The sequence below is a fragment of the Coturnix japonica genome, chromosome 11 (assembly GCF_054131305.1).
Source record: "Coturnix japonica strain WE chromosome 11, WE-NBRP24, whole genome shotgun sequence".
NCBI lineage: Eukaryota > Metazoa > Chordata > Aves > Galliformes > Phasianidae > Coturnix > Coturnix japonica.
The window spans coordinates 7,400,745-7,427,685 of NC_140673.1; the positions used below are offsets into that span (position 1 = coordinate 7,400,745).

The window sequence follows — 26,941 nt, forward strand, 5'->3', positions numbered from 1 at the left end:
CACATCCAAGCGTTTCTCGAACACTCCCATGGTCGGTGACTCCACCACCTCCCTGGGCAGTGCATTCCAATGCCTGACTACTCTTTCCGAAAAGTAATATTTCCTAATGTCCAGCCTGAATCTCCCCTGGCGCAGCTTAAAACCATTCCCTCTAGTTCTATCACTGTCTACACAAGAGAAAAGGCTGACATCTATCTCACTACAACCTCCCTTCTGGAAGTTATAGAGAGCTATAAGGTCTCCCCTGAGCCTCCTCTTCTCCAGAATTTCGTACCTTCTCTGTCTTGGATCACCCAGCACTAGGATCGGCACGTGAGCAGCCGGAGCTCACCCCAGCGTCCCTGACTAGAGCCAGCCGTTAAAGCGAGTGACACAGCAGGCGCCGCCTCCATGAGCACAGCGCCGCCACGCGTCCAGCCGCAGCCATTGTAAGATCCGGTAAGTTCCGATCTCGCGCGATTGGAGCCATTGCCGCCTCTTCCGGCCTCGCGGTGCAATGGCGGCGGCGGCGGGCGGCGAGGAGGAGCGGGCGGGCGGCTCGGCGCTGGGCGCGGGGCAGTGTGAGCTCGGTGTGGGGCGACGGCGCGGGAGGACGCTCCTGGTGCGGCACCTGCCCGCCGAGCTGACCGCGGCGGAGAAGGAGGATCTGCTGCAGCACTTCGGGGCGGTGGCCGTGCGCGTCTTGTCGGGCCACGGACGGCTGGTGAGGGCGCGGGCGGGAGCAGGCGGGCCGCTCGTCTCCTCAGCGGGTCGGTGCGGCACGGAGGGGATCTCGGTTTGGCCGTACTGTGGAAGGAGCGGGGGAGGGTGGGGTGCCCGCTCATAGTCACGGAGTCGTTTGAGTTGGAGGGAACCCTGAAAGGTCTTAACTTCCCTGCAATGCGGAAAGCTCTTATTCTGAATTAGTACAAAGAACGTTCCCTAAGCCTTTGCCACGCTTTGCTGTTAGAAGAGAGCTAACTTGGTATTTCCATACCTTTAATGTTTGAACTCAGTACGGCATTGTGTTTGTTTTCCAGAAACATACCGCTTTTGCTACTTTTCCTAGTGAAAACGCTGCTGTAAAGGTTTGTATTCCAATTTGTTATTAAATGTTTTTGTAGTGTACAGAAACAAGGACGTTTCAGATTCTCATACTGTGTTGCCAGCAAGGGGGGTGGGGAGCTTGAGGAGCTGGGAGGGGACAATCAGGACAGCTGACCTAAACTGGCCAAAGGATATTACGTCCTGTATGGCATCATGCAGGAGAAAACCCCTTGAGAAATGGAGGGGAGGTGGCCAGACAGGCAGCTGCTGCTTGGGGACCAGCTGGACGGTAGTCAGCAGGTGGTGAGAGATTGCTTACTCATCATTTGGTTCTCAAATGCATATACTTCTGAGCTTCCTATCTATCTAATATAACTGCAGTTATTTCTCTTTTCCATCTTTGTAAATAGTCCTTATCTCAGTCTGTGAGTTACAGCTATTTATTTTTTTTACTCTCTCCCACATCTCACTGGGGGAGAGGCAGCTGTGAGTGAAATGCCGCATGGTATTCAGTTTCTTGCAGGGTTAAAGCACAACAAAGTGAAAGACTTGCAAAAAAAACTCAATCCCAAACACTTGCATAAAGTAATAGGAAACGAGCTTTACCATGTAACGACTAGGCATCACGATTTGCTATTTACAAATACTGAGATAGCACTGGTAGACCTCAGCATGTGGTTAGTTTGTAAGAGAGACGTTTGTTTTTGAATTCAGAGGTTTACTAGACTGGGTAATAAGTGTTGTTAAGGCTGCAGTCCCACTACTGTATTCAGGTTTAAAATTTGAAGTCTTGCTGTGAATCAGTCTGATTTTTTCCCTCTTCTGTTTCTCTCTTTTTTCCACTGTAATGGTTTGAAGGCTTTGTCAAGACTGCATCAACTGAAACTTTTAGGGCACACTTTAGTGGTTGAATTTGCCAAGGAGCAAGATAGCGTGCAGGTACTTAACCAGCCTTCGGTCTCAGACAAATGTAAAAGGTATGTGGATAATAATTCAATTTTTGTGTGTTTGAGAAAATGAAATTCTGTATTCGTGACATTTTTCTGGTACTGTTAAGTAAAAGGATAAATCATAGCTTTTGAGTATAGTCAGTAGTTGTGTTGAAATCTCTAGATAAATGATTGCATTCCTCCCATTAGTATTGTTCATTGAGTGTATTCTTGAAACAATCCCCATCCTAATTCCTATAGGTTAGTCTTTTGCTGGCAGATCGCCCTGCCAGTTTTCATTTACAGTGAGACTCCGATCTGTGTAAGATTACCTCTATGATACGCAGGTTCCTCGTGCTTAGGAGTCTCTTCTGTTTCTTTTTTGTGTCAGTGTTGTAGTTTAGTTTTTCTGTCAGAAATTATATGTGGTATTTTTCTACTGTTTCTTTCTAATCTAATCCAGTTGGGTAAAAGTGACACCTGGAGTTACAATTGCATAAGGCTATACTACCTAAGTTTGCGTTTATCTGTATTGAAGCGTGAGCAGATAAAACGTGAAACTGATTCTCTGTTCAAGTGTTCAAAGGATATATAAATAAAATTACAAAAATCCTAATTATAGTATCATCAAGAACTATGATAGTTTGGATTTCAAATATTTGTCAAGTATTTAATTAAAAAACACATTGTGTAGTAAAGTTTTCAGGTTTACTTGTACAGTGTGCTGCATGGCGATAAAAAGCTGTGTGACTGTGCTTAATTTAAATTGGCTGTAGAGCTTTTAGAAGTTAATTAGTACGCTCTGAAAATGAACAAGTCAATATCAATACTTTGTATCTTACAGCTTTTGAGAGAAGAGTAACACAAAGTAGTTTTGGTTCTTTTCCTGTGAATAGGTTTAAATGAGAGATGTATAGGTACGAGGAGACTCTTTAATATGGATAAATAGTTATTTGCATAGGCCTTCATTGCGTAGGCCTTTCTTAAATGTCTGGCTGTTGTACCTGCTGTAGTAACGCCTTTAATGAAAGTTCTTAAAAATATTATACTGATCTATTTACAATATTTTTGCATGTTTGATACGAGAGGTTGTATGTAGGGCAGTTAACTTTTTCCCTGTTTTAATTAATGTTATTTTTTAGTTCAGAAGAGCCGGTGAAGGAAGAAGAGAAGAAAGAACCAAACTGTCTTAAAATAGAGAATGGAATTGCACCTAGCCACGGGTTAATATTTTTTTTCTTTTTAAACTTTTTTGTTCTGTTAAGGTTTACTTTGAAATATGTGTTATGTTCTGTTGAATAAGAGAGGTTGTAGTAGTTTAGTTTTATGTAGTGCTGCTTTCCTACATGTAAAGAAATGCTGTAGGCATTTATTGTTGTAAAGGTAAAATTCATAGTTCGTTGAGTTTAGAAGCCTTATAGTTGAGTAATGCCTGATACTTTGAGACATGAAACTGTAGGTTGCCTACGAGTCTTCTAGTGTAGTTTGTCACTTTCTCGGGAGTTCATCAACTGAGTGGATGCTCTTAATGTTAACAGCGGAGTACTGTTGACGTTTGGGTTTTAGACTGTGTGGTTTTTCTTCTGTTTGTATTTTTGCCTGCATGAAGAATAATGTTCTTTGGGGGCTAATTAATCCGGCACTTAGAGTTTGGGGTTTATGACGTCAGAAGATGTTGGTTCTTTCTGGTGATAGTTAGACTTTCTGCATGTGTGGTTATTTATTTAGCTTGTGTCCAAGCCCGGTATGTCTGGCATACGCTAGGGGATGGACCGCCCCAGCACTAAAATCTTAATGTGGATGGGCCAGCCAGTCAAAATGATACCTAACTGTTGTGGAGCGAATGGTAGTATCTCAGTGATATTTCATATGTAACTTTCAGCTAAACTTTTTAGTAACAATTATTTGCTATCAGTTGTTTTGTGGCACTGGAGCTAAGATTTTATGTTTTTATTGTTCTTCCTCAGCCTCACGTTTCCCATCAATTCTTGCCTCAAGTATCTCTATCCACCACCTTCAAGTACAATTCTAGCAAATATAGCAAATGCCTTGGCAAGCGTGCCCAAGTTTTATGTCCAGGTAAGTGGGGGGGAGAAAAAAGCCGCAACAGCAAAAAAGAAAGTACAAAAATAAAAGCACGTCCTTTTACCTCTTGTAGGTATCTATAGAAATAATTTTTGGCTTACTAAGCACAAGTTAGTTGTCCTGCGATAGTGTTAACCAGTATTAATTGGTGGCTATGCTGAGACTTCATTGACGAGAACTGTTACTTCACTGATGTGGAAGGCTTAACTGGATGCGATCTTCTGATTTATGAGCGCTTATAATTTCATAATGAGATGTTTTATGTACCTCTTACTTGCCTTTTTGGGGTGCTGCTTGCAGTTACCATTATTGTCGCGTCTCATTTGCTGGCTTTTATGTGCTTTAGTAGCCTGTGTGATTGTACTGTCATTAAAACTAGTGATACTTGTCAGAAGTAACCAGCTGTGATATCTAGCAAGGAACTGTTTTTATTTTTCTAGTGGAAGTATTTCTTACTTTGAATCATTTCAGGTACTTCATCTTATGAATAAAATGAATCTTCCTCCGCCTTTTGGACCAATTACTGCTCGTCCTCCCATGGTAACTTTTTAAATATACTTATGCAGGTACTGGAAGAAGGAGTAGCAGCTTAAAATATAACAATTGTGATCAGAGATTCAAAGTTCAAGCTTTGAAAGATAATTTTTTCTGTAGGTAATTTGTTGTAATATGGGTTTCCATACTCTTAATGAGCAATCAGATTCTTGGCATGAAATCCTCACTGCTTATAACAATGGTGTTGTTTTGACAGCTGTCAGAAAGTTTTGTGTGGAAACTGAAATAGTTTAGTAGCTCAGGGCTGCTTTTATGTGTTCTGAAAAAAGGTCCTTCGAACTACATGCAGTGTAGAAACAGAAATGAAAATCCCCAGTGAGATGGTGTTTCTAATTATATATTTAACTCCTCAAAATAAAAGAAGTTTACATATTAGAAATATTTTTACTGGAAATTTTAATTACTAATGTAGTTTATCCAGACGGTGAGTAAATCTGTCTGAATAAATGTGTATATACGTACTGTAAATATACTCTAAAAAACTGTTTCTTACTATCTGGTGATGTATTGCTTTGGCTTTTTATTGCATACAAAGGGAAACAAGATGCACAAAGTTTTTACTTAAAAATCTTTTGTCACTCTTTTTACATTCTTCTCCTTACCAGTACGAAGAGTATTTACCAGTGCCTGTGCCACCCCCACCAATTCCACCTCCGCCTCCTGAAGAGCCTCCTTTGCCCGAAGAGGAAGGAGAGCAAGTGTCTAGCGGAGATGAATCAGAATATGAAAGTGATGACGAGGAGGAAAAAGAGAGGTGTGCATTTTAGTCCTTATTTTAATTCATAGTTTTTATTTCTCTGGATACTAGTTCAGCCACAGGTTTAATCTCTGAACGCTTGCAGCCTATAGGTAGTCTTTCCTGATGTGTAAAGAAACTCTGTAGTAAGTGTGAAAGGAAGGATGGATAGAGCTGTGTTGAATGACAGTAGGGGGTTGAATGTAGCTACGTGTGCACAGAAGTTTGGATTTCTTACTTTGTCTGAGGAAAACAAAAAACCCAAGAACTCATAATGGAAAAGAGAGTGCAGGTATAATGAATGAAACAATAAATTGTTTTCTGGTTTTCTTCAGTTTTCCACTTAAATAACTCAGCCTGAATAATTTTGCCTTCTGACTTTCAAAATGTTCTTTGACAATCGAGTGCGTATTGGTAGGATAAATAATAATAGAAAGAGGTTGCGATTCTCTTGCAGGCTTGGGAATAAATTACATTTGAGCTGTTTTTAAGCCTTAAATCGATAGTCAATGAACAAGTTGTCATCTTCATCTGCTACTGAAACTGAAGTAAATGAGGAAGTAACTAGCTGTGTTCAGGAAAACACCTGCATTGACAAATAACTGACATTCTGAAAAGTTGCATTTCAAGGGCTTTAAGGAAGGGAGAAGGGCTACTTTTACAAATGAGCATTCTCAAATAAAATGTGTACTTAATTGGATTTTATTTAACATTGTTTTCTCTATAATAGAATGACCAAATTGATGGAATTAGCGACCCTTCAACCTAAAAGACCAATAAACACAAAGAAACGTGGCGTTAGGAAAAAACAGAGAATTAAGGACTTACTGAATGTTCCTACATGTACTCCTCACAGGTTTGTGTTACTTTTCTGCTTGCATATTTTCAGAAAATTCAGTCTTTTTGCTCACTGTCATTCCCCTCATCGTGTTTTCTGTAGTGCTACTTTAATAAAGGTCTTCTCTGGTATGTAATTTGGGCCTAATTGCTTGCAAGGTAGTGTAGTCATGTAATGTAAACCAAAGTCTATTTAATAGCCTTAGTGTGTATGTCTCTACTTCTGTCTTTTCCTCTTGCTATCAAAAAACATTTCTCTTAAGAAATCAGTTTTATGCTACAGTGCTGATAGATGTGATCTGCATGTATTGCTTGAGGTAATTGTGTAAAACAAAAAATTGGGGTTGGGGGAGGAGAATAAAAGCTGTTTATATTTAGATTATCTTGATTTTTTAAAATTGGCTACTCTGACACAGTACTGCACCGCAGTTTCTATCTAGCAATAATCCTTCATTTGGGTTGGAATATTTTTCACACTGTATGAGTGCAGCATCAATGCCAGTTGCAAAAAGCTATCATTAAGCATAATAAGAAAAATAAGCGCCTGTTCGAATCTGTAACATGTTGTTGTTTTGAACAGTAATTTGCACCCAACCCTGTCACCTTCAGATGTGTTTGAGCAACCGCAGCATGTGGGTCTTAAAAAGATTGAGTTCCATATTACTACTGACATCCCATCTGTTCTTCAGATGAAGTCGGAAAGAGAAGGAAAAAATGGTAAGCGTTTTTACTTTTATTTTGTTTAATGTGAACTTCACGTGGTTTCAGCATGCGTAAGGCTGCTAAAATTCAGACCTGGCAATCCTTTTTTCCTTTGTGTCAGACAAGATTTCATAGATAGTATACACCAGAGCGTAAGAATTCCAGCTTGCATCTTGTCTGCATTTGTTGCTTTTTGTGAGTAATGAGCTTTCATACAGAGCAGGATGTAGAGGATTTTAAAGTCTTTCTGTCCTTATAGTATGTGTATTGACGGTGAACTGCACCTTTTTTTAAAAATTTTTTTAAAGTTTACGTTGCCTATAGGAAGCATAGTACAAATGTATTCTCCATATTGTATTTTGTAATAGAATGGATTGGACTAATTTTAGGGTTTCCATCTCTTAGAGTGTAGTATTAGAATGCATTTTCTCTGTGTTACACTGATAATCTGCATTGAAAATTCTGGACAGTGCCAAAAGTGAAGGTGTGGTCGTTTCTTATAGGGTTGTGGTTACTCTGTTTTTCAGTATTTTGAGCTTCTTTAAATGAAAAATAAGTAAACCATTAATACAGGCTTTGAACAGCAGGGCTAGTTTTAATTTAACAGGCACGTGCTGTGACTTCTCTTGGTACCGCAGTTGATTTTGTAGAACAACTTATATTTGTCCAGTCAGGAATTAATATAACTTTTCTTAAAGGTGCGTTCAGATTTCTTTACAGAGTCTGCTATAATTATATGTTAATGAAAGGGATATAGTCTTTTTGCTTGCTCTTTGTTCTATTGTGAATAACCATATGACCTTTTTGTATATTGTGTTCTCACTACAGATCTGTATGCTACCACGGAAGAAATCAATAATACGGGGTTTGGAAGGATTTTCCCAGCTCCTAGCTCAAATGATAAAATGGAAACGGAAGAAGAAGATGATGAAATACCATCGGAGTTTATTTCTAGGAGAGAACTAGAGAAAAACAGACTTTCTAGAGAAGGTACAACTTTTGCAATAAATTATGTAATAGTAGCTGTTTGCTCTGTATTAAGAAGGTTAAGTATTGTCTCTATTAATTTACTATAGGTTATTCAACAATTTGTTTTATTCTTAGCTAAAATAATGAAACAATTGTCTATTTTTCTGTCTTCTTCAAGAAATGGAAAAATTTTCTGTTTTCAAAAATTATGAGCCGGGTGAACCAAATTGCCGGATATATGTGAAGAATTTGGCTAAACAAGTGCAAGAAAAAGTACGTAAATGAGAAAAATGAAATATTTTTCGCTAAGGCTTTTTAGCAACATTCTTTAAGTCATCACTTTAATTCCAGGATCTCAAGTTCATTTTTGGAAGATACGTTGACTTCCAGTCAGAACTGGAACGAAATATGTAAGTTAAAATGAAATATTTTATGTTGACTATTTAATATTAGGAAGAATTGTAATTTGAAATCCAGTTACTTATGCTTTATTTTCTTTCTGATTCTGCTTCTTTATTGGGTGGGGGAAGAGCCCTTCCCATATGAAATCATTATCACAAGTATGGAAGTAGGATTATTTTCCACAATTTCTAATGATTATTATTTTGCCTTTGTTTTTCAGTTACTAAGTATACTACTTGTTGAGCAATGTGTACTGAATATGGAATGAGTGATTGTGTGAATCTGTTCGTTTTGTATATGTGATATTTGCTGTAGTTGGACACAGACTTACCATCCTGCAGTTTAACTCTACCTTTACTAAACAGCATCTCATAGGCAGAATGTAAGTGGTCTCTGATGGCATAAATTCCTGCACGTAGGTACTGCATCCGTTTTTGCTGTTTCAGATTGTATCGGAGTTTTGAAATATGGAGGTGTTTTTAAAGAAAAAACAAAAACATGTATTAGGTAGTGAATGGAGTTAAATCCAGCCGGTGACCAGTCACAAGCAGTATTCCCCAGAGGTTGGTATTGCGCCCTCCCTGGTCTGATGGGATTAAGCTGACTGATTAAAGACCAAGTGTCGGGTCCTGCATTTTGGCCTCAGCACCCCCTGACCATGCTGTGGCCTTGCGGCAGAATGGCTGGAAGACTATGTGGGAGAAATAAACCTGGGATGTCTGTCAATCCTTGGCTGAATGTGAACCGGCAGTGTGCCTGGGTTGCCAAGAAGGACGGTGTCATCCTGGCTTCTGTCAGAAACGATTGTGCCAGCGGGAGTAGGGAAGCGATCGTCCCTCTGTACTCAGGCCCGATGAGGCCACATCTGGAGTCCTGTGTTCAGTTTTGGGCCTCTCATGACAGAAAGCCATGGAGACCCTGGACCACGTTCCAAGAAAGGCAACGAAGCCGGCGAGGGGTCTGGAGCACAAGCCTTAGGAGTGGCTGATGGGGCCAGGATTGTTTAGAATGGAGAAGGCTCAGGAGTCACTGTATGACTCTCTGCAACTCCCTGAAAAGAGTTTGTGTTGAGAAGGGAAGTCGGCCTCTTCTCCCATTGAAGGACAAGAGGGAACGGCCTCAAGTTGCTTCAAGAGAAATTCATGTTGGATGCTAGGGAAAAAAAATTCTCCAAAAGAACGGTCAGGCTAGAGCTGTTCAAGTAACATTTAGATGTACTGAGGGGCACGGTTTAGTGGGGAAATACTGGTGGTTGGTGCATGATCAGACTGGATGATTTTGGAGGTTGTTTCCAGCCTTATTGATTCAGGGATTCTATTCTGTGGTTTCCTAATTCTCTATTTTTCCCTTTAGGTTCGATATACGTTTAATGAAAGAAGGCCGTATGAAGGGTCAGGCTTTCATCGGACTTCCTAATGAAAAAGCAGCTGCTAAAGCTTTAAAAGAAGTAAATGGATACGTCTTATTTGAAAAACCCATGGTTGTTGTATCTTTTTTTTTGAAATATTTACATGACATGCTTTACGAGTTGTCTGCCAGTGTCTAGTTCTGCCTTTGTAGAGGGTTTTGCTTTTGTTAGAAATTTATGGGAAGAAGAGAGATGTTAGGAGAAGTAGACAGCAGAATCTAGTTTAGTACTGTAAAATCTATTATATCTTAAAAGTAGGCCAGGGACAGCATTTTTGAAATAAGAAAGTAAATGAGCTGTACTTCAGATTTAATTATTTTTCTGTTATTTTCTCTTTGATACTGCAAGCCCAATCCAAATGATCGTTAACATGTATATTCATTGCTTTTAAATTATGTAGGGTTTTTTAATTCCTTAAACCTCTCTTTGCAGAGTTTGGAGACGATGTTTTTTGCTTTATTGGTTGAGTTTGTTTTTTTTTTTTAAATGGTTGCATACAAATTAGTTACTTTGGGGACACGTATATCATGTTGGGTTTTTCTGCTCTTCTTTAATTGGATTGTCCTGTTTCAGTTGGAAATCTTTTCCCATCCTTTCTTACTTTTGACTCAAGTGTTCCATAATTTTGTGTGAACCATGAGATATTCTCTCTTGAAGTACACTGCAGATCACTGAGGTTCTAATCTTTAACTAGGATTGCGTTGCTTATTGATTGACCCGTGTTTGTCGTTGATGCTTGTGGTCCTTAATAGAATCTCAGCAATTTGCTCGTTCAGCTAGACCGAAGCAGGATTCCAATGAAGTTAAAAGAAAAAAGTAGAACACAGCAAAAGGTATGGATTCTCTGCCTTAAAATTGATTGTTTTTTGTTTTTTTTTTTTTCATTTTGCTGACTACTTTTGTTTTGTTTTATTTTGTATGGTTGCTTTAAGAATAGTGACAGAGAAATACTCCATACAGTATTTTTTCCTAAAATGTGGTCTTCTATGAGGAAACCTGTCTGCAGGATGCATAGTTGGTATAAGATTAAGGATTGATTCTTCCTCTGTTTAGAAACCTGGAGTCTGTTATTTTCCCAGTCTTGAGAACCTAGGATAGTAGTCAGTATTTTCTGATTAATCCTGGGAGATTGGAACCTGAGGAGAATGACTTAATGGAGTTGGAGCAGTTACATATGTAGTAATGTTCTGGGGTTTTGTCTTCAAAAGGGGCAGGTGGCAGCTTTGACCTTTCCTGTCCTTATTCCCACCGTGCATGGCTTAAAGCAGTTTCGAATATCAATTTCCAGCAGTAACCTTGCTTCTGCCTCTTCTGTCAATGAGATGTTAGTACTACTGCAGCTTCTCTTTAGCTTGTTTGACTTAGGAAATGTTACTTAATATTGCATTAATTGAGGCTTCCTTTGCTACGGAGCATACAAGTGATGATTGTTTTTTAATATTTGTCTAAATTGATGATAAATTACCTTTCTGCTAAAAGTAATGACTTCATATCATACAGCATTACTTAACTAGCATTTTAGTCTTAAGTATTTGCTCTGTACTAAAGCGAAGTTGTGAGACTGTCGTGGCCCCCAAAAATTCAAGTCGTGAATCGTCTCATGTTTGCACCAGTTATTTCAGATGCTAGCACAGGAACACCGTTCTCAGCCCACACCCTCTGATAAAGTAGGGAGCTCAAATTGGGAGAGCATTTTATTCTGAATTCCGTACTGTGGTTGAATGTTACTGTGGTTATCCATCTCCTTATCTTAGAACTTGAAGCTTAGGTTGAGCGCTTCAGAATAATATTTCCTTAATGTATAACTAAAAATATATATGCCTTTGCCATTATTTAGGAAAGAAAAGCCAAACAAACAAAGGAAAACACAAAAAATCCAACTTGGAAGTTTGAAATGTGAGCAACTGGTTTTAAGTGTTAAAAAGTGTATTGATTTCCTTGGTATCGTTATTTGAGGGTAGTATTTCCATTAGTGAAAGCTGCTGCAGTTGTAGGCTTCTTGTTCTGCCTGGAGGCTTTTCATCAGGTATCAGTTGAGCTATTTTACTTGATTTCTATGGTGCTATTTGGCCTTACAGATGCTACTTTGACTTTCAGATTTTGCAACCCAAAAATTAGTCTTTTTTATTTGATTAAAGATGACTTGTTGTTACAGGTGTTTCTTTGTACTCTTTATTGAAAGCAGACGAATGTGTTTTGATTTTAAGCTGTGAGGAACCGAGGGTGTGCAGATGTGTTTTTTTTTCTTATTTCTTTCTAGTTAAAGAAGTAAAAAGTAGTTGCTATATTTTCCTTAGAATGTGTTAAGAATATTATTAAAATGTTTTTTAATGGAAAAAGGAAACTTGAAGTACTGTTTAACTCATGGGAAGCTTTAGATGTGAAGTCCGAAGGGTCATTTTAGGCATCTCATGTTTTCCAACCAGCTTAGTGCATTAAATGTGATTTTGACTTCACTAAATGTGCTAAATAGTATTTGAATTGCGTAAAGAAAATAACCAGGTGCTTGCGATGTCATTAATCACATTGATGATTAACTCTGAAGCATTGTTTTAAATGAGCATTTACTCAAGACTTACTTGTTTGTACATGTGAAGGCCTGTGTGGGTTGCTTCAGTGACAGGGGTTTAGTGTATGGCAGATAGGACTTCTTCCACACCTTTATATGTGATGCTCACTTAAAGCACTGTGGACTAATTGAAATCTCTAAGAATCTTAGGCAAAGTACAAAGTATTCTATTCACTTGCACACTACTGATGAAGTGGAACCCTTTTTCTTCATGGAACCTGTTTTCCCCGTGTCTGCTGAAACACTCTGAATGCTAATATGTGATGCAAAATGCCGTTACTTAAACCTGAAATGCACACAGACACCCGGGGAACTTTAAGTTTGATTTGTATGGCATCACTGTGGTTTTTTTTCCTCTGCAAGAGAAGTTAACTTATATCAATTAGAATTTCCTTTTTTTAAACAGGAAGCAGCTGTGATTAATTCGTAAACATTACTTTCTGTCTGAATATTGTTTCTTTGGTAGTGAAAACAACTCAATGGTTTACAATAACACTGTGACTTTTTGCTAACTGAAATGCCTTTTTCGATGGACAAAAATATCTGCTTGTATTTGGGGTGACTATTTTTCTGTGGGTACAATAAAGTTTCTTGGCATGAGGGTTGGTGAGAGGTCACCAGCTTCTTGGTGGAGAAGAAGCAATGCGAAAGCCTGCATTGAGCAGAAGCACGTTTGGGTTTTGGATGTGATGGAGAAAGCGAGCGTGTAAAATGCCAAAGACCTGAGGCAGAATTAAGGAAACCAAAGTTTGCTATTGTCCATGTAGTTAAAGTTATCAAGTGATGGATGTTCCTTTCAATATGGAGTTATTGACGGTGGGTTCATCAGACCGGGTCAAAACTGTATTTGTTAAGTTGTGCATTTTTGTTTACGATAGGCAGCATAAATTTAATGTGTGTGCAATGTTGTGAATTACTTAAAATTAAACAACATTCTGCTGTTCTTCTTTAGAAACATTCCTGCGTAAATACTGCAGTAATACTGTCATGCAGAGTGTATCCTTTCTCGTTGTATCCTTTTATGTGCAACGTTTCCTGTAGTGCTTGACCACCTCTTAACTTTCACCTGGAGTAGGTTTGGGGAGGAGCTCGTGCATTTTAAACCCTGAGTTAATGTATCGATTTTAAAAATAGCATTTTTCCAGGGGGAAAAAAAACAAAAACTGTTGGGTGAATAGTTGCAATGAACTTTCCTAATCTTAAAAGGTGGCTTTCACCTTTCTCCTCAAAGGTCACATAATTTATTTTATTTCTGATACAGTTCCATAGCTTGTCTGAGCTAGAAGCATTTTAGTGATGGGTGCGGAGCTGTGCTGGGCTCGCTCTGAGGATGTCGTCTTCAAATAAGTCATTAGAATATTATCTAGGTTTAAACATCACATGGCCGTGATTAATGTTATTCAAGGGTTGGCACGTTCTTAGAACGTTTGATTACTGTTGTTTTGCTGTATGAGAAACTGTTGATTTTAAGTTTGTACGCGTGTCTTTTGTTTTTGAGCAGAGCAAAATCCAACAGTGTCTCACAGTGCAGCCATAGAGTTCAGAATTGAACTGTTAGCCACTGTTAACATTATTGTTTCTTTCATCGTTCACTGAGGTACTGTTGGTGACGGTAAATGTTTGTTGTCATTGTGGATTTCATACTACATTATCATTTTTCATTTACCGTAATATAAAACTAATACAGCCTGTCCCTGCCGAGGCAGTTCTTTTCAGATGCTCTGAAGTCTTATAATATTAACCGTCTTTCAATGTTGTTGTCAAAAGAAAGCAAGTCACCACCAGGCTCTGGGTGTTGGTGCCGGTAACACGTCTTTGTGATGTTCCAGGTTCCTTTTGCGTTCCATCCCATCCGAGAGCTCTCAGGCCCGAGGAGGAAGCCGTTCAATCGCCGGGACTCCGGAACTGTGCGTAGAGCATTTGTAAAGCATTTGAGGCACAGTATAAATTTCCTCATCTTAAATGTTCCACGTATGTTTGTCAGAAGGCTTTCAGGATAAATGTATGTGAGTTGGCTTTTGAAATCTCTAATAAATTATTTCTCATAATGTGGTGTTTTTCTTTTGGTGGGAGGTTGGTGAGTGGATAGGAGGAGCAAGACACAAAGGTTCTGTTGCCATTCATTATGGTTCATGGTTTTTTTGTTTACCTTTTGGACGACTTTTGTTGTCCTTTGTAGTGTCGGAGGTGACTCAGGTTGTATTCAAAGGCACCGGTATGAAGTTTTAGTATGTTGTTCAGGGTAAAATACCAAGTAAATTCAAGGGTAATTTCATTTATGTGTAAATGCTTTTATTACTCTTGGAGACCAAGCAATACAGGCGCTCTGGCACGAGCTCATGCCGTATAATTACTGGTTTCCATTGTAATTATGGTCGTGGTTTACTCGGGACCTGTCCTACTTCGGTCCCAACGTCACACCCGTCCTTTGCGGGGCAGCACCCTGAGCAGCGCGCTGCCCGACCTGGGGTCGAGGCCACTCTGGGACGCCACTGACCGGTAGCTGCGACACATTATAAGGGAACTTACATTACATTTCTGTTAGCCGGCGCTCCCCAGATCGCCCGGTGGACTAATGCTGTCCCCGAGCAGGAAATGCTTTAGTCCTGTCACTCCTCGGTCACAGGTCGCTTTGCATAAGCCGCTGGTGCGAGCGTGCTGCGCGAGCCTTTCCGCTGAAGCGTGCCCTAAAAAAAAAAAAAAAAAGAAGAAAGAACCACAATTACGCGCAGAGGGGCGGCTTTTCGGACGCAGCTGCCGCGAGCTTCCACCCACCGCAGCGCAGTATGTCGTGCTACGGGGCGGGCTCGGCGCACAGGGGGCGGTGTCCCGGCGCTGTCGGCCCGGCGGAGCTGCGGAGGTTCGGCTGAACGGCCCGGTAAGCAGCGCGGGGGAGTTGGGGGGGGGGGGGGGGAGGGGCTGGCTGCTGTTTGTCCGGCTGGCGGGTTTCGATGTTTATCTGCTCGTTCCTTAATCTCTCCGCGGTCCTCAGCTTGATATTATTTTTGCTGTCAAGGTTTTATTTTTCTCAACGCACGTAAATAAATAAACAAAAGGCCTGAAATGAAATCAATGCCAGGCGACACGGGAATAAAGCATTGTCTCGCGAAAGGTTGAGGTTTCTCACTTGCGGTTTCTGCGGCAAAGTAGTTGTTACCACTCGGGTATCGCCGTGTCGGCATGTGGCAAACGCAGAGCTAGCAAGGTTCGCTCCCGGGAGGCTGCTGACAAAACGGGGCTTACACTGAGCCTCGCTGTGTGGTTGTAAACAAGCACAATTCGTGAAGAAAAGCACTGCTGTAACTTCGGTAACGCCGACGTAGCCTGTTAAATAGGAACGTCACGGCTGCTGAGAAATTGGTTTGGGATTATGTCACGTGTGGTGTTATTTACTGAAGAGGCGATGGCAGATATGAAGGACAGTGTTTTAAATGTGCAGGGCTAACTTAGTAACTTCAAGTTCTCACTGTTTGTTTTTTGTTTTGTTTTATGAGCTATTTTTTGGTTGTTAGCAACTGTGTTGTTTTGGAGAATAACAGCTGAGTTTTGTACCTCTCGAGCAGGGGAGCCAGGTGCGGGCAGCGAGGCCTCGAGTGGGATCAGCTCCTTCCTTGTTCTCTGAATTGCAGTCAGCTGTGCTCTCTCTTATTTCCAACAGACGTTTTGAAACGTGGAACGTGACCATTTTGAAGCCAGAGACTTCTGAGTGTGTTGGAGATGTCAGCACTGCCCTTGTCTGATTGCCCGTGCTGAAGCCGGAGCAGCCGTAAGCCTTACTTTAATGAAATGAGATCCTGTATTCAGTCTTTTCCTTAAGTGCTAGGCCTGATGTTGTTAGGGTCAAAGTATGTTGCTGCTACTGCTTTGTGTAACTTTTCTGATGCTTAATTTTCTTTTTTGCTTTGAGCAACCAAAGGCGTGGGTCTGTTTCCCTGGCAATAAAACTCAGTGGTTGTTTTGTTGGCTATAACATAGGTGTGCTCAAGCAGCATGAAAGCATGGAGCTGTGAAGTTGTGACCTGGTAGTGTTTTTTGTAAAAGAGTAGCAACGCCGTTTGGATCAGGATGTGCTCTGCTGTAGGGAACATACAAAAATCAAAGCCTGCGGCAAGGGGATAAAATCCTGCCCCTAACCAAACTGTGAATGGGACTGATGTGTGTAAGTAAGCACCACCGATCTGGTGAATTGCATTTCTCACAGGAGAAAACCTATCTTTTTTGGTTTGTTTTGTGTTAATGTACTTGTTGGGAGAAAGGAGCATTCTTTTTCAGTGATAGAAACAACACTGAATAGCAGCTTTCAGCTGGAACTTACCTATATACTGAACCAAAGAACTGTAAACAAACACTTCATTTTCCAGCATCAGATCAAGCGAAATATATTGGTCTGAAATAAGTCTGTCTGTTATGTACAGTGACTGCTGTTAGCGATAAGCTATTTTGTGCTTGAATGCGCTCCAAAGAGTGCAGCTCTGCTGAGAGTTGTGTATCTTCCTTTCCATGAAATAAGAATGTGAGAGAGAAAGGGTGGGATTTAGTTTTGTTTTGTAAAGATTTCCTAAGATTTGTTAATAAAATGCTCTTTGGGTTTCTGTATAATTGTAGGTTGTAGTTTTTGGGGGTGCATTCTCAAATGTACATTAAATTAGGAAAACGTGCACATGGCAAACCAGAGGGCTGCATATTCATGTTTAAACATTCACTGAAGTGTTTGGTTTCCCATGTGAAATTGACCAGGAATCTTTGTGCTCCCTTTGTGCCCTAGATTCTTTCTGGGTCGCCCGGTTACCTTTGAGTCACGGACAGAACCAGCGATCGAGTACCAGTGGAAACGACCCGGTCAGCCCCGGGAGCACAGGCAAAGGCAGTTCAGGTTCATGACTATAAGGGGTGGAGCCTGGCCGCACCTCACTTAAACCTTACATAACAGCTGACCGCCACCGGGGAAGAATCTCTTGTCTCCCTTAGGAACCTAGATCTCTGGAGATGGGTGAGCGGCCATTTTTTTTTTTCCTTTTTAACACCTTTGTATTGTGTTGGAACCTCTGTTATTACATCTCTTGTATCACCTGTCCATTGTGTTTAAATTTTGGATTGTTTCATTTGGTGAGCCAGCCAAACTAAAAGTGTTAAAACGCCTTTTCTATGGATTATCTTTCAATAGGTTAAAGGGCAGAACATTGCCCCTCTATTTAAAACTATACTAAGACATATCCAAGGATTTCTGGAATCACAGTGTTATGAGCTTGTGGTTGTAATTGAAAAATGGGGGCTGGCTGCAAGTTAGTGGAAATATTTATTCCCCATCCCACATGGCAGTTTATTTAAATGGATTAGTTAAAGACATTTTGATTGTGGAAGAGCAACGGCCAGCCGTGTCCTTCGTGGCGTGGCTGTTATTAAATGCATTAAATCTTTTGGAACGTTCAAACAACGTAGCAGAGAATTAAAATCAATTGCTATGTGATTGTAGTGAGGAGTTAGAACAGCAGCTTGGCATGTGTGTGGGAAAGAAATAAATCTTTTTCTATAAACCAAGTTCCAAACATCGTATTAGAAAATACTCGGGCTCATAACTCAATGGTTCGGGATGATTCAAAAGACAGAGTTTCAAGACCCGATCTAGAAGTAAGTTCTAAAAACTTACCGTTGCATTCTAGGCCTGGTCAGTGCTTCTTCAGTATTTCTATCCATGAAGAATCGCGAGACAGGTGTGCGTTTATGTGGGGAGGCAGGTAGCGGACCTTTTGAGTCCAGGTGCAAGGTTATGTGCAGTCATCAATTTTTTGCCATAACTTAGTGGCATGTGACATAACAGAATAGAATAATTTTGATAAGAGGAAACGGTACCACTATATTGTCCATCTCGTGTTGACATTTGATTTTTTGGAGGCATTAAGAAGGCCAGTAGATTCATTAACTGCTGATTTGGAAGAAGAAGGATGGGCTAGAAACCCACAAAAATTGCAAAGATCAAATCAGCTATTTCTAATACCATTTTCAAAAATGTAGTGTGGCCTATGTCTTTAAATCAGTACGGTTTAGGTAAAACCAGTTTTTAAACAGAATGTTAATGTAGTGTAAATAAATATGATGCCAGAGTTTACCACTGGAAAGTAAATGTCTATTTTTTAATGTGCACTTTACCCTCTTGCAGGAAAGTAAATGTGCAATAAGAAGAGCTTAGCTGATCACAGAACACACCATGGGGGTCCGTTTTCTTCTTCTGTTTATTGTGGGGCTTTGCCGGGCACAGTACGACCCCAACACTCGGCCCGGGAGGACGTCTATCGTGCATCTCTTCGAATGGCGCTGGGCCGATATCGCTCTGGAGTGCGAACGCTATTTAGCTCCTAACGGGTTTGGAGGAGTTCAGGTATGTGTATTTCTAGCAGTAGGTAGCGAAATAGCTTCATAGATGATTGCTTCTCAGACTGAAATATTCAGTTCACGCAAGGATAGATAATAAGCAAGAAAAACAGAATGTTAGTTGTAAATGGTGACGGGTGTAATCCTTGGCTGCTGTTATGTAAGAGTCAATTTGTTTTATCCCTCCAGAGCACGTGTTTTGCTGTTGCTGTTACAATTAGGTGAATTAGAAATCCTTACTGTCGACTAAATGTTTTTGTTAATGATTTGAATAATGTACGTTCATCTGCCCTTTGAGAACTAGACATTCTACTAAAGTTTGATTGAGAAAAAGGGCTCCTGAAGAGGAAGCTGAGCAATGAAGGTTACAAATAACTGTTTAAATGTGAAAGGCTGCTAACCGGGTTCACCTAGACTGACAGGTTTCTCTCTGTGAAGCATGTCAGAGCGAGCCGATAATAGACTACAATCAGCAGGAACTTTGTTGAACGGACAGAAATATACCGAGTGCAAGCTCTGTTGGAGGTGTGTCAAGGAGGGTCCGTGAGGTCTGAAGAACAGACACCTGCTTCTTTAGAACCGGTAGTGCTGGGCGGACAGGGTATTACGGCTGGAGAGCGGCCAGCTATTGAGATGCTTCTATTTTTTTGTTTGATGAGAGAATGTTGCTGAAGATTGTCTGTTTATGGTAGCCCAGGAGCTGAAGGACTGGGCTGAGTGAGGAGTTTCACATAATGTTTAAATAATGCAACATTTTTTGCAGACGTGGATCTAAGTGATTTTAAACTGTTTTTTTCAGACTGTAATATACACTTGGCTATCTTTTGAATCTGTACTGTGGCAGGATCTCAGAGTGAAAGGTTTTTTCAGATGCAGACTTTCCGAGGCGATTGTAGACGTGCGACAGCTAAGCGGGACCGAGGCTACCACTTTTCGCGGAGATTTTGTGGTTATCTGCTGAGATGTAAATGTAAAGTCAAAAAGAATTGTTTTGGAGTGATGTTACTGTAGACATTTAGCTTTCTGTTCCTTCCTGGTTTTGGGCTTTCTCTAGCAGCCCGGTCCACGGTGTTTCAATTGGCTCATTTGTTCTTTGAGGTCTGCATTTTCCAAAATGAGTAGGATCCATCAATATCCACGGATATAATTTTTATAGTTTGTTTTCAAATACTGAATGTCTGGGCCTAAGTCTTTTAATTGCAGCCCACATTCGGCTTTCATTGCAGGGTTTTATTTGATCTTTGTTATTCGTGTTCTTGTTCTTAAAAATACTGTGAAAACATTAAAACTCTGTCGGTACCATCTTACTCTTAGATTTCACCTCCAAATGAAAATCTCGTCATCAGTGACCCCTCGCGACCGTGGTGGGAAAGATACCAGCCGGTCAGCTACAAACTCTGCACACGTTCGGGAAACGAAACTGAATTTAGAGACATGGTGACCAGGTGCAACAATGTCGGCGTAAGTGCTTTGAAAGCATTCAGGCGTTAGCGGTGAAAGGCTATAGAAGCTGGGTAATGCAGAAGATGTGGTTGCTGTGGACTAAATATTTTTTTCAATTCACTGAGATGTGTATTATATTGCCAGTGCTGTAAATAAAACTATCTTAAATTGCCGGGGGGAGGAGGCCAGCAGAAGTAGAGGGATACTGCAGGAGACGAGAGGGAAGAGAATATGTTTTGGATAGCGGTGCTGTGGGAAGGAGCGTTTTTATTTTGAAATTTTTGTATTATTGTCTAGGTATATGTTTATGCGGATGCAGTAATAAACCATATGTGCGGAGGTAACGCCGGCGCTGGCAATCATTCGACTTGCGGAAGCTTTTTCAACGCCAAGACGAAAGAATTTCCAGCCGTGCCATATTCTGCCTGGGATTTTAATGACGCTAAGTGTAAATCCCGCAGTGGAGACATTGAAGATTATCGAGATTTGTCTCAGGTAAACTTTTATCTAGTAATGCATTTTTATATGTGTTGTTGGGCTTTTTTTGGGGGGGGGTTTTTTTTTTTTTTTTGGCTGCTCTTTACTGTCCGGCGTTACATAGGAAAATTAAACTGAACTCATGGAAAGCCATGCTAATCGGTGATAACAGAGGTTAGCGTTAGTAATGTGAATTCCGCTTCTTCATCCTGAGCAAACGGATGATTATACTTGAGCCATTTTAGGCTCGCTTTCAGGCTTAAGTTACATGCTTATGTACTTTATAAAGACAGTTTGAAAGGTCGTAGGATCTATTTAGGGGTTCGTTTGTTTACTTTGTTTGTATAAAAGTAGGATTTACTTTTTTTCTCTTGCTCTAATTTGTTAGTTTGTGTCAGTCTCAATTTCAGAAGAAAGAGATTTGCATTTTTTAATGCATTTTTTTTTACCTGTCTGTTTTTTGTTGTTGTTGTTGTTTTTTAATTGTTTTTTAAAACAGCATCTTTTGCCTTTTGAAAGTAATTTTTTATTTGTGAATCTGAGTGTAAGGTCGAGGGATGCTGGGGAATAGGCAGGATGGTGGGAGGCATTGAATGTCCCCACAGTTTCGCGCAGCTCCAAAGGATCTTTTTTATTGCCAGTTATTTAGTACAGGTTGCAACATAGTCTGATGTACCTCTGTGTATCCAGACCGATGTATGCGTGGCCACGGATATCGTAGAATTATTTAATTTTTCAGGTTGGAAAAAACCTCAAAGATCATCAAGTCCCACCACAGCCTAATCACAGTACCATAACTCTAACGACGCTCTGTTAAATGATGTCTCTAAGCACCACATTCAAACGGCTCTTGAACACATCTGGGGACGGTGACTCAACCGCCTCCCTGGGGAGCCTATTTTAGTGTTTAACTACCCTTTATGTAAAGAAGTGTGTTCTATGAAATCTCCAGTGTGAGATTTGCTCAATATACATTGAATATACAGAAATGTTTTTTGAAACTATTATTTCTTATATATGGGAAATGTAAGCAGAAAGGGTGTGAGGATGTTATTTTTTTTTCTATAAGGCTTTATATTGTAATTTAGTTGTGAGTTTGAATTTGCATTAATTCATATCCTTTTTGTGTGTAGGATTTAAGAGTGAACTTTTAATAATAATGTATCTGCACGTTAATATGCCGGTTGAAAAATTCTATATGTTTGCCCTTTACTTGCATTAAAAAATTAAGTATGGATTTAGTATTTGCCTCTCGGATACATTCGTTCAGCACTTACAGACGTGTGTCGGTCAACTGAGGTTTTCTTAAATGCTCCTTATGTATAGAAAATTGTATATAAGGTCTGTGCAAGTTACTGTCAAAAGTGATAAGATATGCATTGTGATTGATGTCTCTGTGAAGGTTGTCTTTTAATATTGTAATCTAGATAAAGAAAGTTACAGAAACATAGGTTGAATAATCATTTTGGTTTACTATGGACAAATTTTTTTTTTTTTTAATGTTTGTATAGGTCCGAAACTGTCGCTTAGTTAATCTTCTCGATTTGGCCCTGGAGAAGAACTACGTGCGCTCCAGAATCGCAGAGTACATGAATTACCTCATCGACATTGGCGTCGCCGGGTTCCGGATTGACGCCGCCAAGCATATGTGGCCAGGGGACGTGAAGGCGGTTTTAGAGGAGCTGAAAGATCTAAATCGTAAATGGTTTCCTGCAGGAGCTAAGCCTTTCATTTATCAGGAGGTATTATTAAATTTTGTAATGTTAGTTTATGTGCATATTTATGTAGGAGCCGTATGTGCTCAGACCTGCAAGTTGAGGCGATGTTTTGCTTCGGATAGTCCCAAGCACCCTGCAGCTTAGATATGAAATGACGTCAAGGTTTAATAATCATATTTTGAAATATCTAATGTGCACGCAAGTTGCCGTCGACAGGAAAAACACCTCAATCGTTTGGGGCCTCATGGCACTAATTACCTGGGAAATGTAATGTGACTTACAGTTTACAGTTTGAGGTGATTTTTAAAAAACGTAACATTTTAGTCTCTGCAGCTTAGATTCTGTGTGCGTCAGTTTTAATGGAAGGTATAAATGACAATGGGCCGAAAGTGCATATGCAGCCTTGGATATTTTCAAATGTTTTTGTTTATTATGTTTGTGTAACTAATTTTACAAAGAGCTGAAACAAAGGTATTGTTCTGCAGATGCTAAATTTGCTCCATTGATGTTATTAAATATGTGTGACCAGTAAGATGTAATGGTGATTGAGAAATGATCTTTAGTTACATCAGGTGAACGAGAAAGGAGCTCGCGTGGGATTCTGTGTCCTGAAATCAGAGGCGTCGGTAAAAGATGCACATTGATAGCATCCAGGCAATAATAATGCTGTACCGATAGGTCACAGTAAGGAAACTGTGAGGAAAATGAGAGGAAGCTCACGGCTGTGCTTAGGGAAAATAAACTCGGCAGCTTTAAATGCTATTTCCAAAGGAATTGCAATCACGTTCTTACTTCACGTACTGATTTTTACTTTAAAAAATGTCTTTGGTGTTTTTTACCCATTTGTGTTTTAGCATCAAGGAATGCTTTTTTTATGCTCCAGGTGATTGACTTGGGAGGAGAGCCGATCACGGGCAGTCAGTATTTTGGAAATGGGAGAGTGACGGAATTCAAGTACGGCGCAAAACTGGGGACGGTGATGCGCAAGTGGAACGGAGAGAAGATGGCCTACTTAAAGTAAGGGCGAATGTCCCATAAGTGTTGTAAAATGAGCTGTGCATGTAACATGAGGGGGGTAGAATCAGGTCCTTGTGTTTTTCTCTAGGAACTGGGGAGAAGGCTGGGGCTTTGTGCCTTCCGACACAGCCTTGGTGTTTGTGGACAACCACGACAACCAGCGCGGGCACGGGGCAGGCGGAGCTTCCATTCTCAGCTTCTGGGACGCTAGGTGAGGAATGCCGGCGTCTGGCCGGTAACGTTTACTGGTGTGCTTTCTTGCCTGTGTGTTGTTTGGCGTCACGTCTCTTACCACTGTATGTTTTGCTTTTTATCCGACAGGCTTTATAAAATGGCAGTCGGTTTCATGCTCGCTCATCCGTATGGGTTTACGCGGGTGATGTCAAGTTATCGTTGGCCGAGATATTTCCAGAATGGAGTGGTGAGTTTGTTGGGCTGAAGTTTTTGGCTCATCAAAATTAAGCAGTTTCTGTGTCCCGGGCTGAATATTCCAGGTGGATGCCGGGAGCCGTGTGTAACTTCCCTCTCTGGATACACTGCGTGCATTTTCCAGAACAGAGTTTGAAAAGTGTTTTTTAATTGCAAGGATATCAACAACTGGGTCGGACCACCGAGTAACTCGGACGGATCAACGAAGTCTGTTCCGATCAACCCGGATACTACCTGCGGCAACGACTGGGTCTGCGAACATCGCTGGCGACAAATAAGGTGGGAGAACAATGTGGTGAAAGCGGTGACGCTAGTGTCACCTGCCTTGTTACCGTGGAACCCCTGTGGGCGCAACGACAGCCCTTCCTTGCCTTTGCAGGAACATGGTTATCTTCCGTAATGTGGTAGACGGTCAGCCTTTCTCAAACTGGTGGGACAACGGGAGCAATCAAGTGGCTTTCGGTCGCGGCAACAGAGGCTTCATTGTCTTTAATAATGATGACTGGTGAGTGATTTCTGGGACACCCACGTATGAGGTGACAATGGATAAACTGAGGCCGTGGGTAGGGTAGCGACCGGGGCGTAAGCATTACCAGCGTAAGTTCTGGCGGTTATAGGCGGCGAGGGTAGTTTCTCACTGTCCTCATCCCGCTGCAGCCAACGCTGTCTGTTCTAACACAACCATAATGGGTTGAACGATTCCGGTTAGGAGGTTACTTGTGGTTAGCAGCACGCATCCTATCGTAGGAGCAGTCTGTACAGTTTGGTTTTGTCCCATCCCTGCCCGTCAGTGATATGGACAGCTGCAGTCCACAACGGATTAACACGGTTGCGTTCCATCTGTGAGGGGCCGAAAAGGGAGCTCAGAGAAATGGGGCCTTAATACCGAGAAATCCCTTGTGCCGCTTAACCCTCGCGAGCGGCTGAACGACATTAGGATTGGTGGTCCTTTGCCTCCTTTGAAATGCCTTTTTTTTAAGCCATGCTTAAGCAATGTTCTTTTCACATAGGTACATGAATGTCAATTTGCAAACCGGGTTGCCCGCCGGTACCTACTGCGATGTCATTTCCGGTCAAAAGGAAGGCAACACATGTACGGGAAAGCAGGTGTACGTTTCCTCGGATGGAATGGCTAATTTCCAGATTAGTAACAGTGAAGAAGATCCATTTGTTGCAATTCACGTTGATGCCATGTTATAATTTGCAAATGTTTTTTTTTTAATATTGTTATGTGGAAGAAGGAGAGGTCAGCTGGATCTCATGGAATGTCTAGTTCGGTGACAACAAGATGCCGGGAGAGATGGACAGAATAAGCAGGGATGTGCGTTAGCTAGGCTTAAGATACGCTCTCTGCCGCGACGCGGACTTGTTATGGAGCTGGCTTGCTTTGTAGCCAATGGATCGTTAGTGGCAATGTGCTGTGTTTGTGTGTTAGGAGTTAAAAAGCTTGCTTTGGAAAATAGGTTTTTTTTTTGTGTGTGTGAACTGTATGTTGAGTTGCTAAGTTGTGGCTGTGCTGCTATGTATGTATACAGTTTGTGCCAGGTGTGATTACCCATAGCTTTGTGATTCTTTGTAGCCATTGTATGTAAATGTCAGTGGATGTGAAGAGTGTTGATTTTTCCCCTTCCATATTTGGGATCATAGTATTATGTCAGTGTAAGTAGCGGCAATACCATGGGTAGGTTTTAAGGCGATACCGTCCCGATTATCTGAAATGTCAGTAATGGGAGAGGAAAGAAGGAATAGGAGGTTGAAATCCAAGTCTGTGTTGAATAGTAAATGATGCGTTTTCAAGGCTGAGAGATGTTATGTAAGTTTGTTATAGCCAGCCGGAAGGGTCACTTAGCGTGATGTCAGCAAAGAGCACGGATGATGTAGTGTGTATCGCTTAGAGGAAAACAGTTGTCTTTGTCTTGTGTGCTAGGCGAGTGCATCACAATCTCCATGTAAAAATTTTTTAAAAAGAATAACTGGACGTGTTTTCTGGTACTCTGTCCTCACCTTTCTGATTTGGTTCAGAGAGCCTTTGGCATCTTAAGCTATTTTCAGCATTGTGAAGAATTCAGATGTCGTCGTAACTGCTTTTTTCCTGCTGAACAGCTTGAATAACGCAAATCATATTGAGTGATTGTAATGTGCCTTTTGTTAATAAAGCAATCTGAAGGTTTTTTGCTGCTTTTGAGCGAGAAGATGTCGTGTCGTTTAAAAGATATCGACTGCTAAGGAACTCAGATTTTAGCAGTGTTATGACGTTTTGTTCAATTTTGAAGCCACACCAACTGATTCTTAAGCAACAAGAATGCACGTATGGAAGCAAAGTACGGGAGAAGAAAGTGGACGTGGGACTTTTTAAACAGTCATTAATTAAGGTATTGTTTTTGTTACATATTGTCTGCGTGAAAGCACAGTTTGAACAAGAGCATGGAAAGTATTTTTGAAAGGACCCCGTCATATATTGTGCCTACCGGTATGTCGGGGTAATACACTTTGAAGAAGTGTCGAGCAAATGAGGGTGTTAGTGTGACGGTTAGTTATTGACAGTTCTGTGGTTCTGAGGAGTGGACATAGTTGTCTAATGTATTTTAAGGTAACATTCAAGACGTTTGATGACTTTGTCACTAATAAATATTATGGCATTTAATGGAGTGGAGTAGTTTAAAGTGAATGTCCAGGTGGAAGCAGGAGAGCATGTTTTGTTGGCTTTTTTTATGAAAGTTTTTGTCTCTCACAGGGAAGTAGTAGATGAACAAATTTGATGGATTTTTGAATTGTGTGTTTGTTTTTAATGGTTATATAAGGTTGTTTTTTCGGGGTATAAATATGTTAATAGTAATGATAATAATGATTGATGTAAGGACAATCATAGGTTTAGACTTTAAGTTGAGATTCAGCTGTTGAAGAGATAAGAGGTATTTTGTAATAGAACTGATACTGATTGAAGAGCGATTGAAGTGACATGTGGGTTTGAGCTTACTTTAATTTCCTTTCACCTTGTTGAATGTTAGTTTTAATCATTTACTTTCTTTACGAGTCCAAAGAATTGAATTACTGTTTTGGGTGTGTCGCACAGAGACTGTTTGTTGTTAGTTGAATTTTTAAAGTTGGTGGAATGTGTTTTTATTTTTAGTTGTGGGATAACTCAATCAGATTTGGAGTTTCTGCCAGCCTGGTACGAGGGTATCTTTTGCTGCATATCAGCTGCAGTGGGGCTTACTTTTTTGTGTCGCACTTCATGTGTAACACTGCATTTTTCTCTTCAGCTTTTGC

General features: G+C 40.6%; 2 protein-coding genes across 13 annotated transcripts; both read left to right on the forward strand.

Moving 5' to 3' along the window:
* The first annotated feature begins 475 nt into the window (after positions 1-475).
* Positions 476-17,209, forward strand: RNPC3 (RNA binding region (RNP1, RRM) containing 3). Of its 8 annotated transcripts, XR_014932600.1 has the most exons (17): positions 476-703; positions 1,020-1,067; positions 1,885-2,003; positions 3,098-3,178; positions 3,923-4,034; positions 4,512-4,580; positions 5,201-5,349; positions 6,062-6,187; positions 6,749-6,885; positions 7,699-7,860; positions 8,018-8,112; positions 8,191-8,249; positions 9,595-9,727; positions 10,410-10,482; positions 14,048-14,125; positions 15,877-15,984; positions 16,984-17,209. XR_014932600.1 is itself a non-coding variant. In XM_015869899.2 (15 exons), the coding sequence occupies exons 1-14, from the start codon at positions 497-499 to the stop codon at positions 10,467-10,469; spliced, it is 1,557 nt and encodes a 518-aa protein (XP_015725385.2). In that variant the 5' UTR covers positions 476-496; the 3' UTR covers positions 10,470-10,482; positions 13,171-14,266. The 8 variants fall into 8 exon arrangements, 2 of the variants coding, with proteins under 2 accessions (XP_015725385.2, XP_085367111.1); XR_014932602.1 differs by lacking the exon at positions 15,877-15,984; XR_014932599.1 differs by lacking the exons at positions 15,877-15,984; positions 16,984-17,209 and adding an exon at positions 14,845-14,934 and having other exon boundaries at positions 13,171-14,125.
* Positions 15,031-26,315, forward strand: LOC107317338 (pancreatic alpha-amylase-like). Of its 5 annotated transcripts, XM_085510989.1 has the most exons (15): positions 15,031-15,096; positions 15,877-15,984; positions 16,194-16,377; positions 16,984-17,208; positions 18,376-18,594; positions 19,902-20,048; positions 20,328-20,525; positions 22,019-22,249; positions 23,109-23,242; positions 23,331-23,453; positions 23,564-23,663; positions 23,829-23,950; positions 24,051-24,176; positions 24,682-24,764; positions 25,945-26,315. In XM_085510989.1, exons 5-15 carry the CDS (start codon positions 18,424-18,426, stop codon positions 25,962-25,964), a joined length of 1,455 nt encoding a protein of 484 aa, XP_085367115.1. In that variant the 5' UTR covers positions 15,031-15,096; positions 15,877-15,984; positions 16,194-16,377; positions 16,984-17,208; positions 18,376-18,423; the 3' UTR covers positions 25,965-26,315. The 5 variants fall into 5 exon arrangements, with proteins under 5 accessions (XP_085367115.1, XP_085367113.1, XP_032302017.2 ...); XM_085510987.1 differs by lacking the exon at positions 25,945-26,315 and having other exon boundaries at positions 24,682-25,863; XM_032446126.2 differs by lacking the exons at positions 16,194-16,377; positions 25,945-26,315 and having other exon boundaries at positions 24,682-25,863.
* Positions 26,316-26,941: the final 626 nt, after the last annotated feature.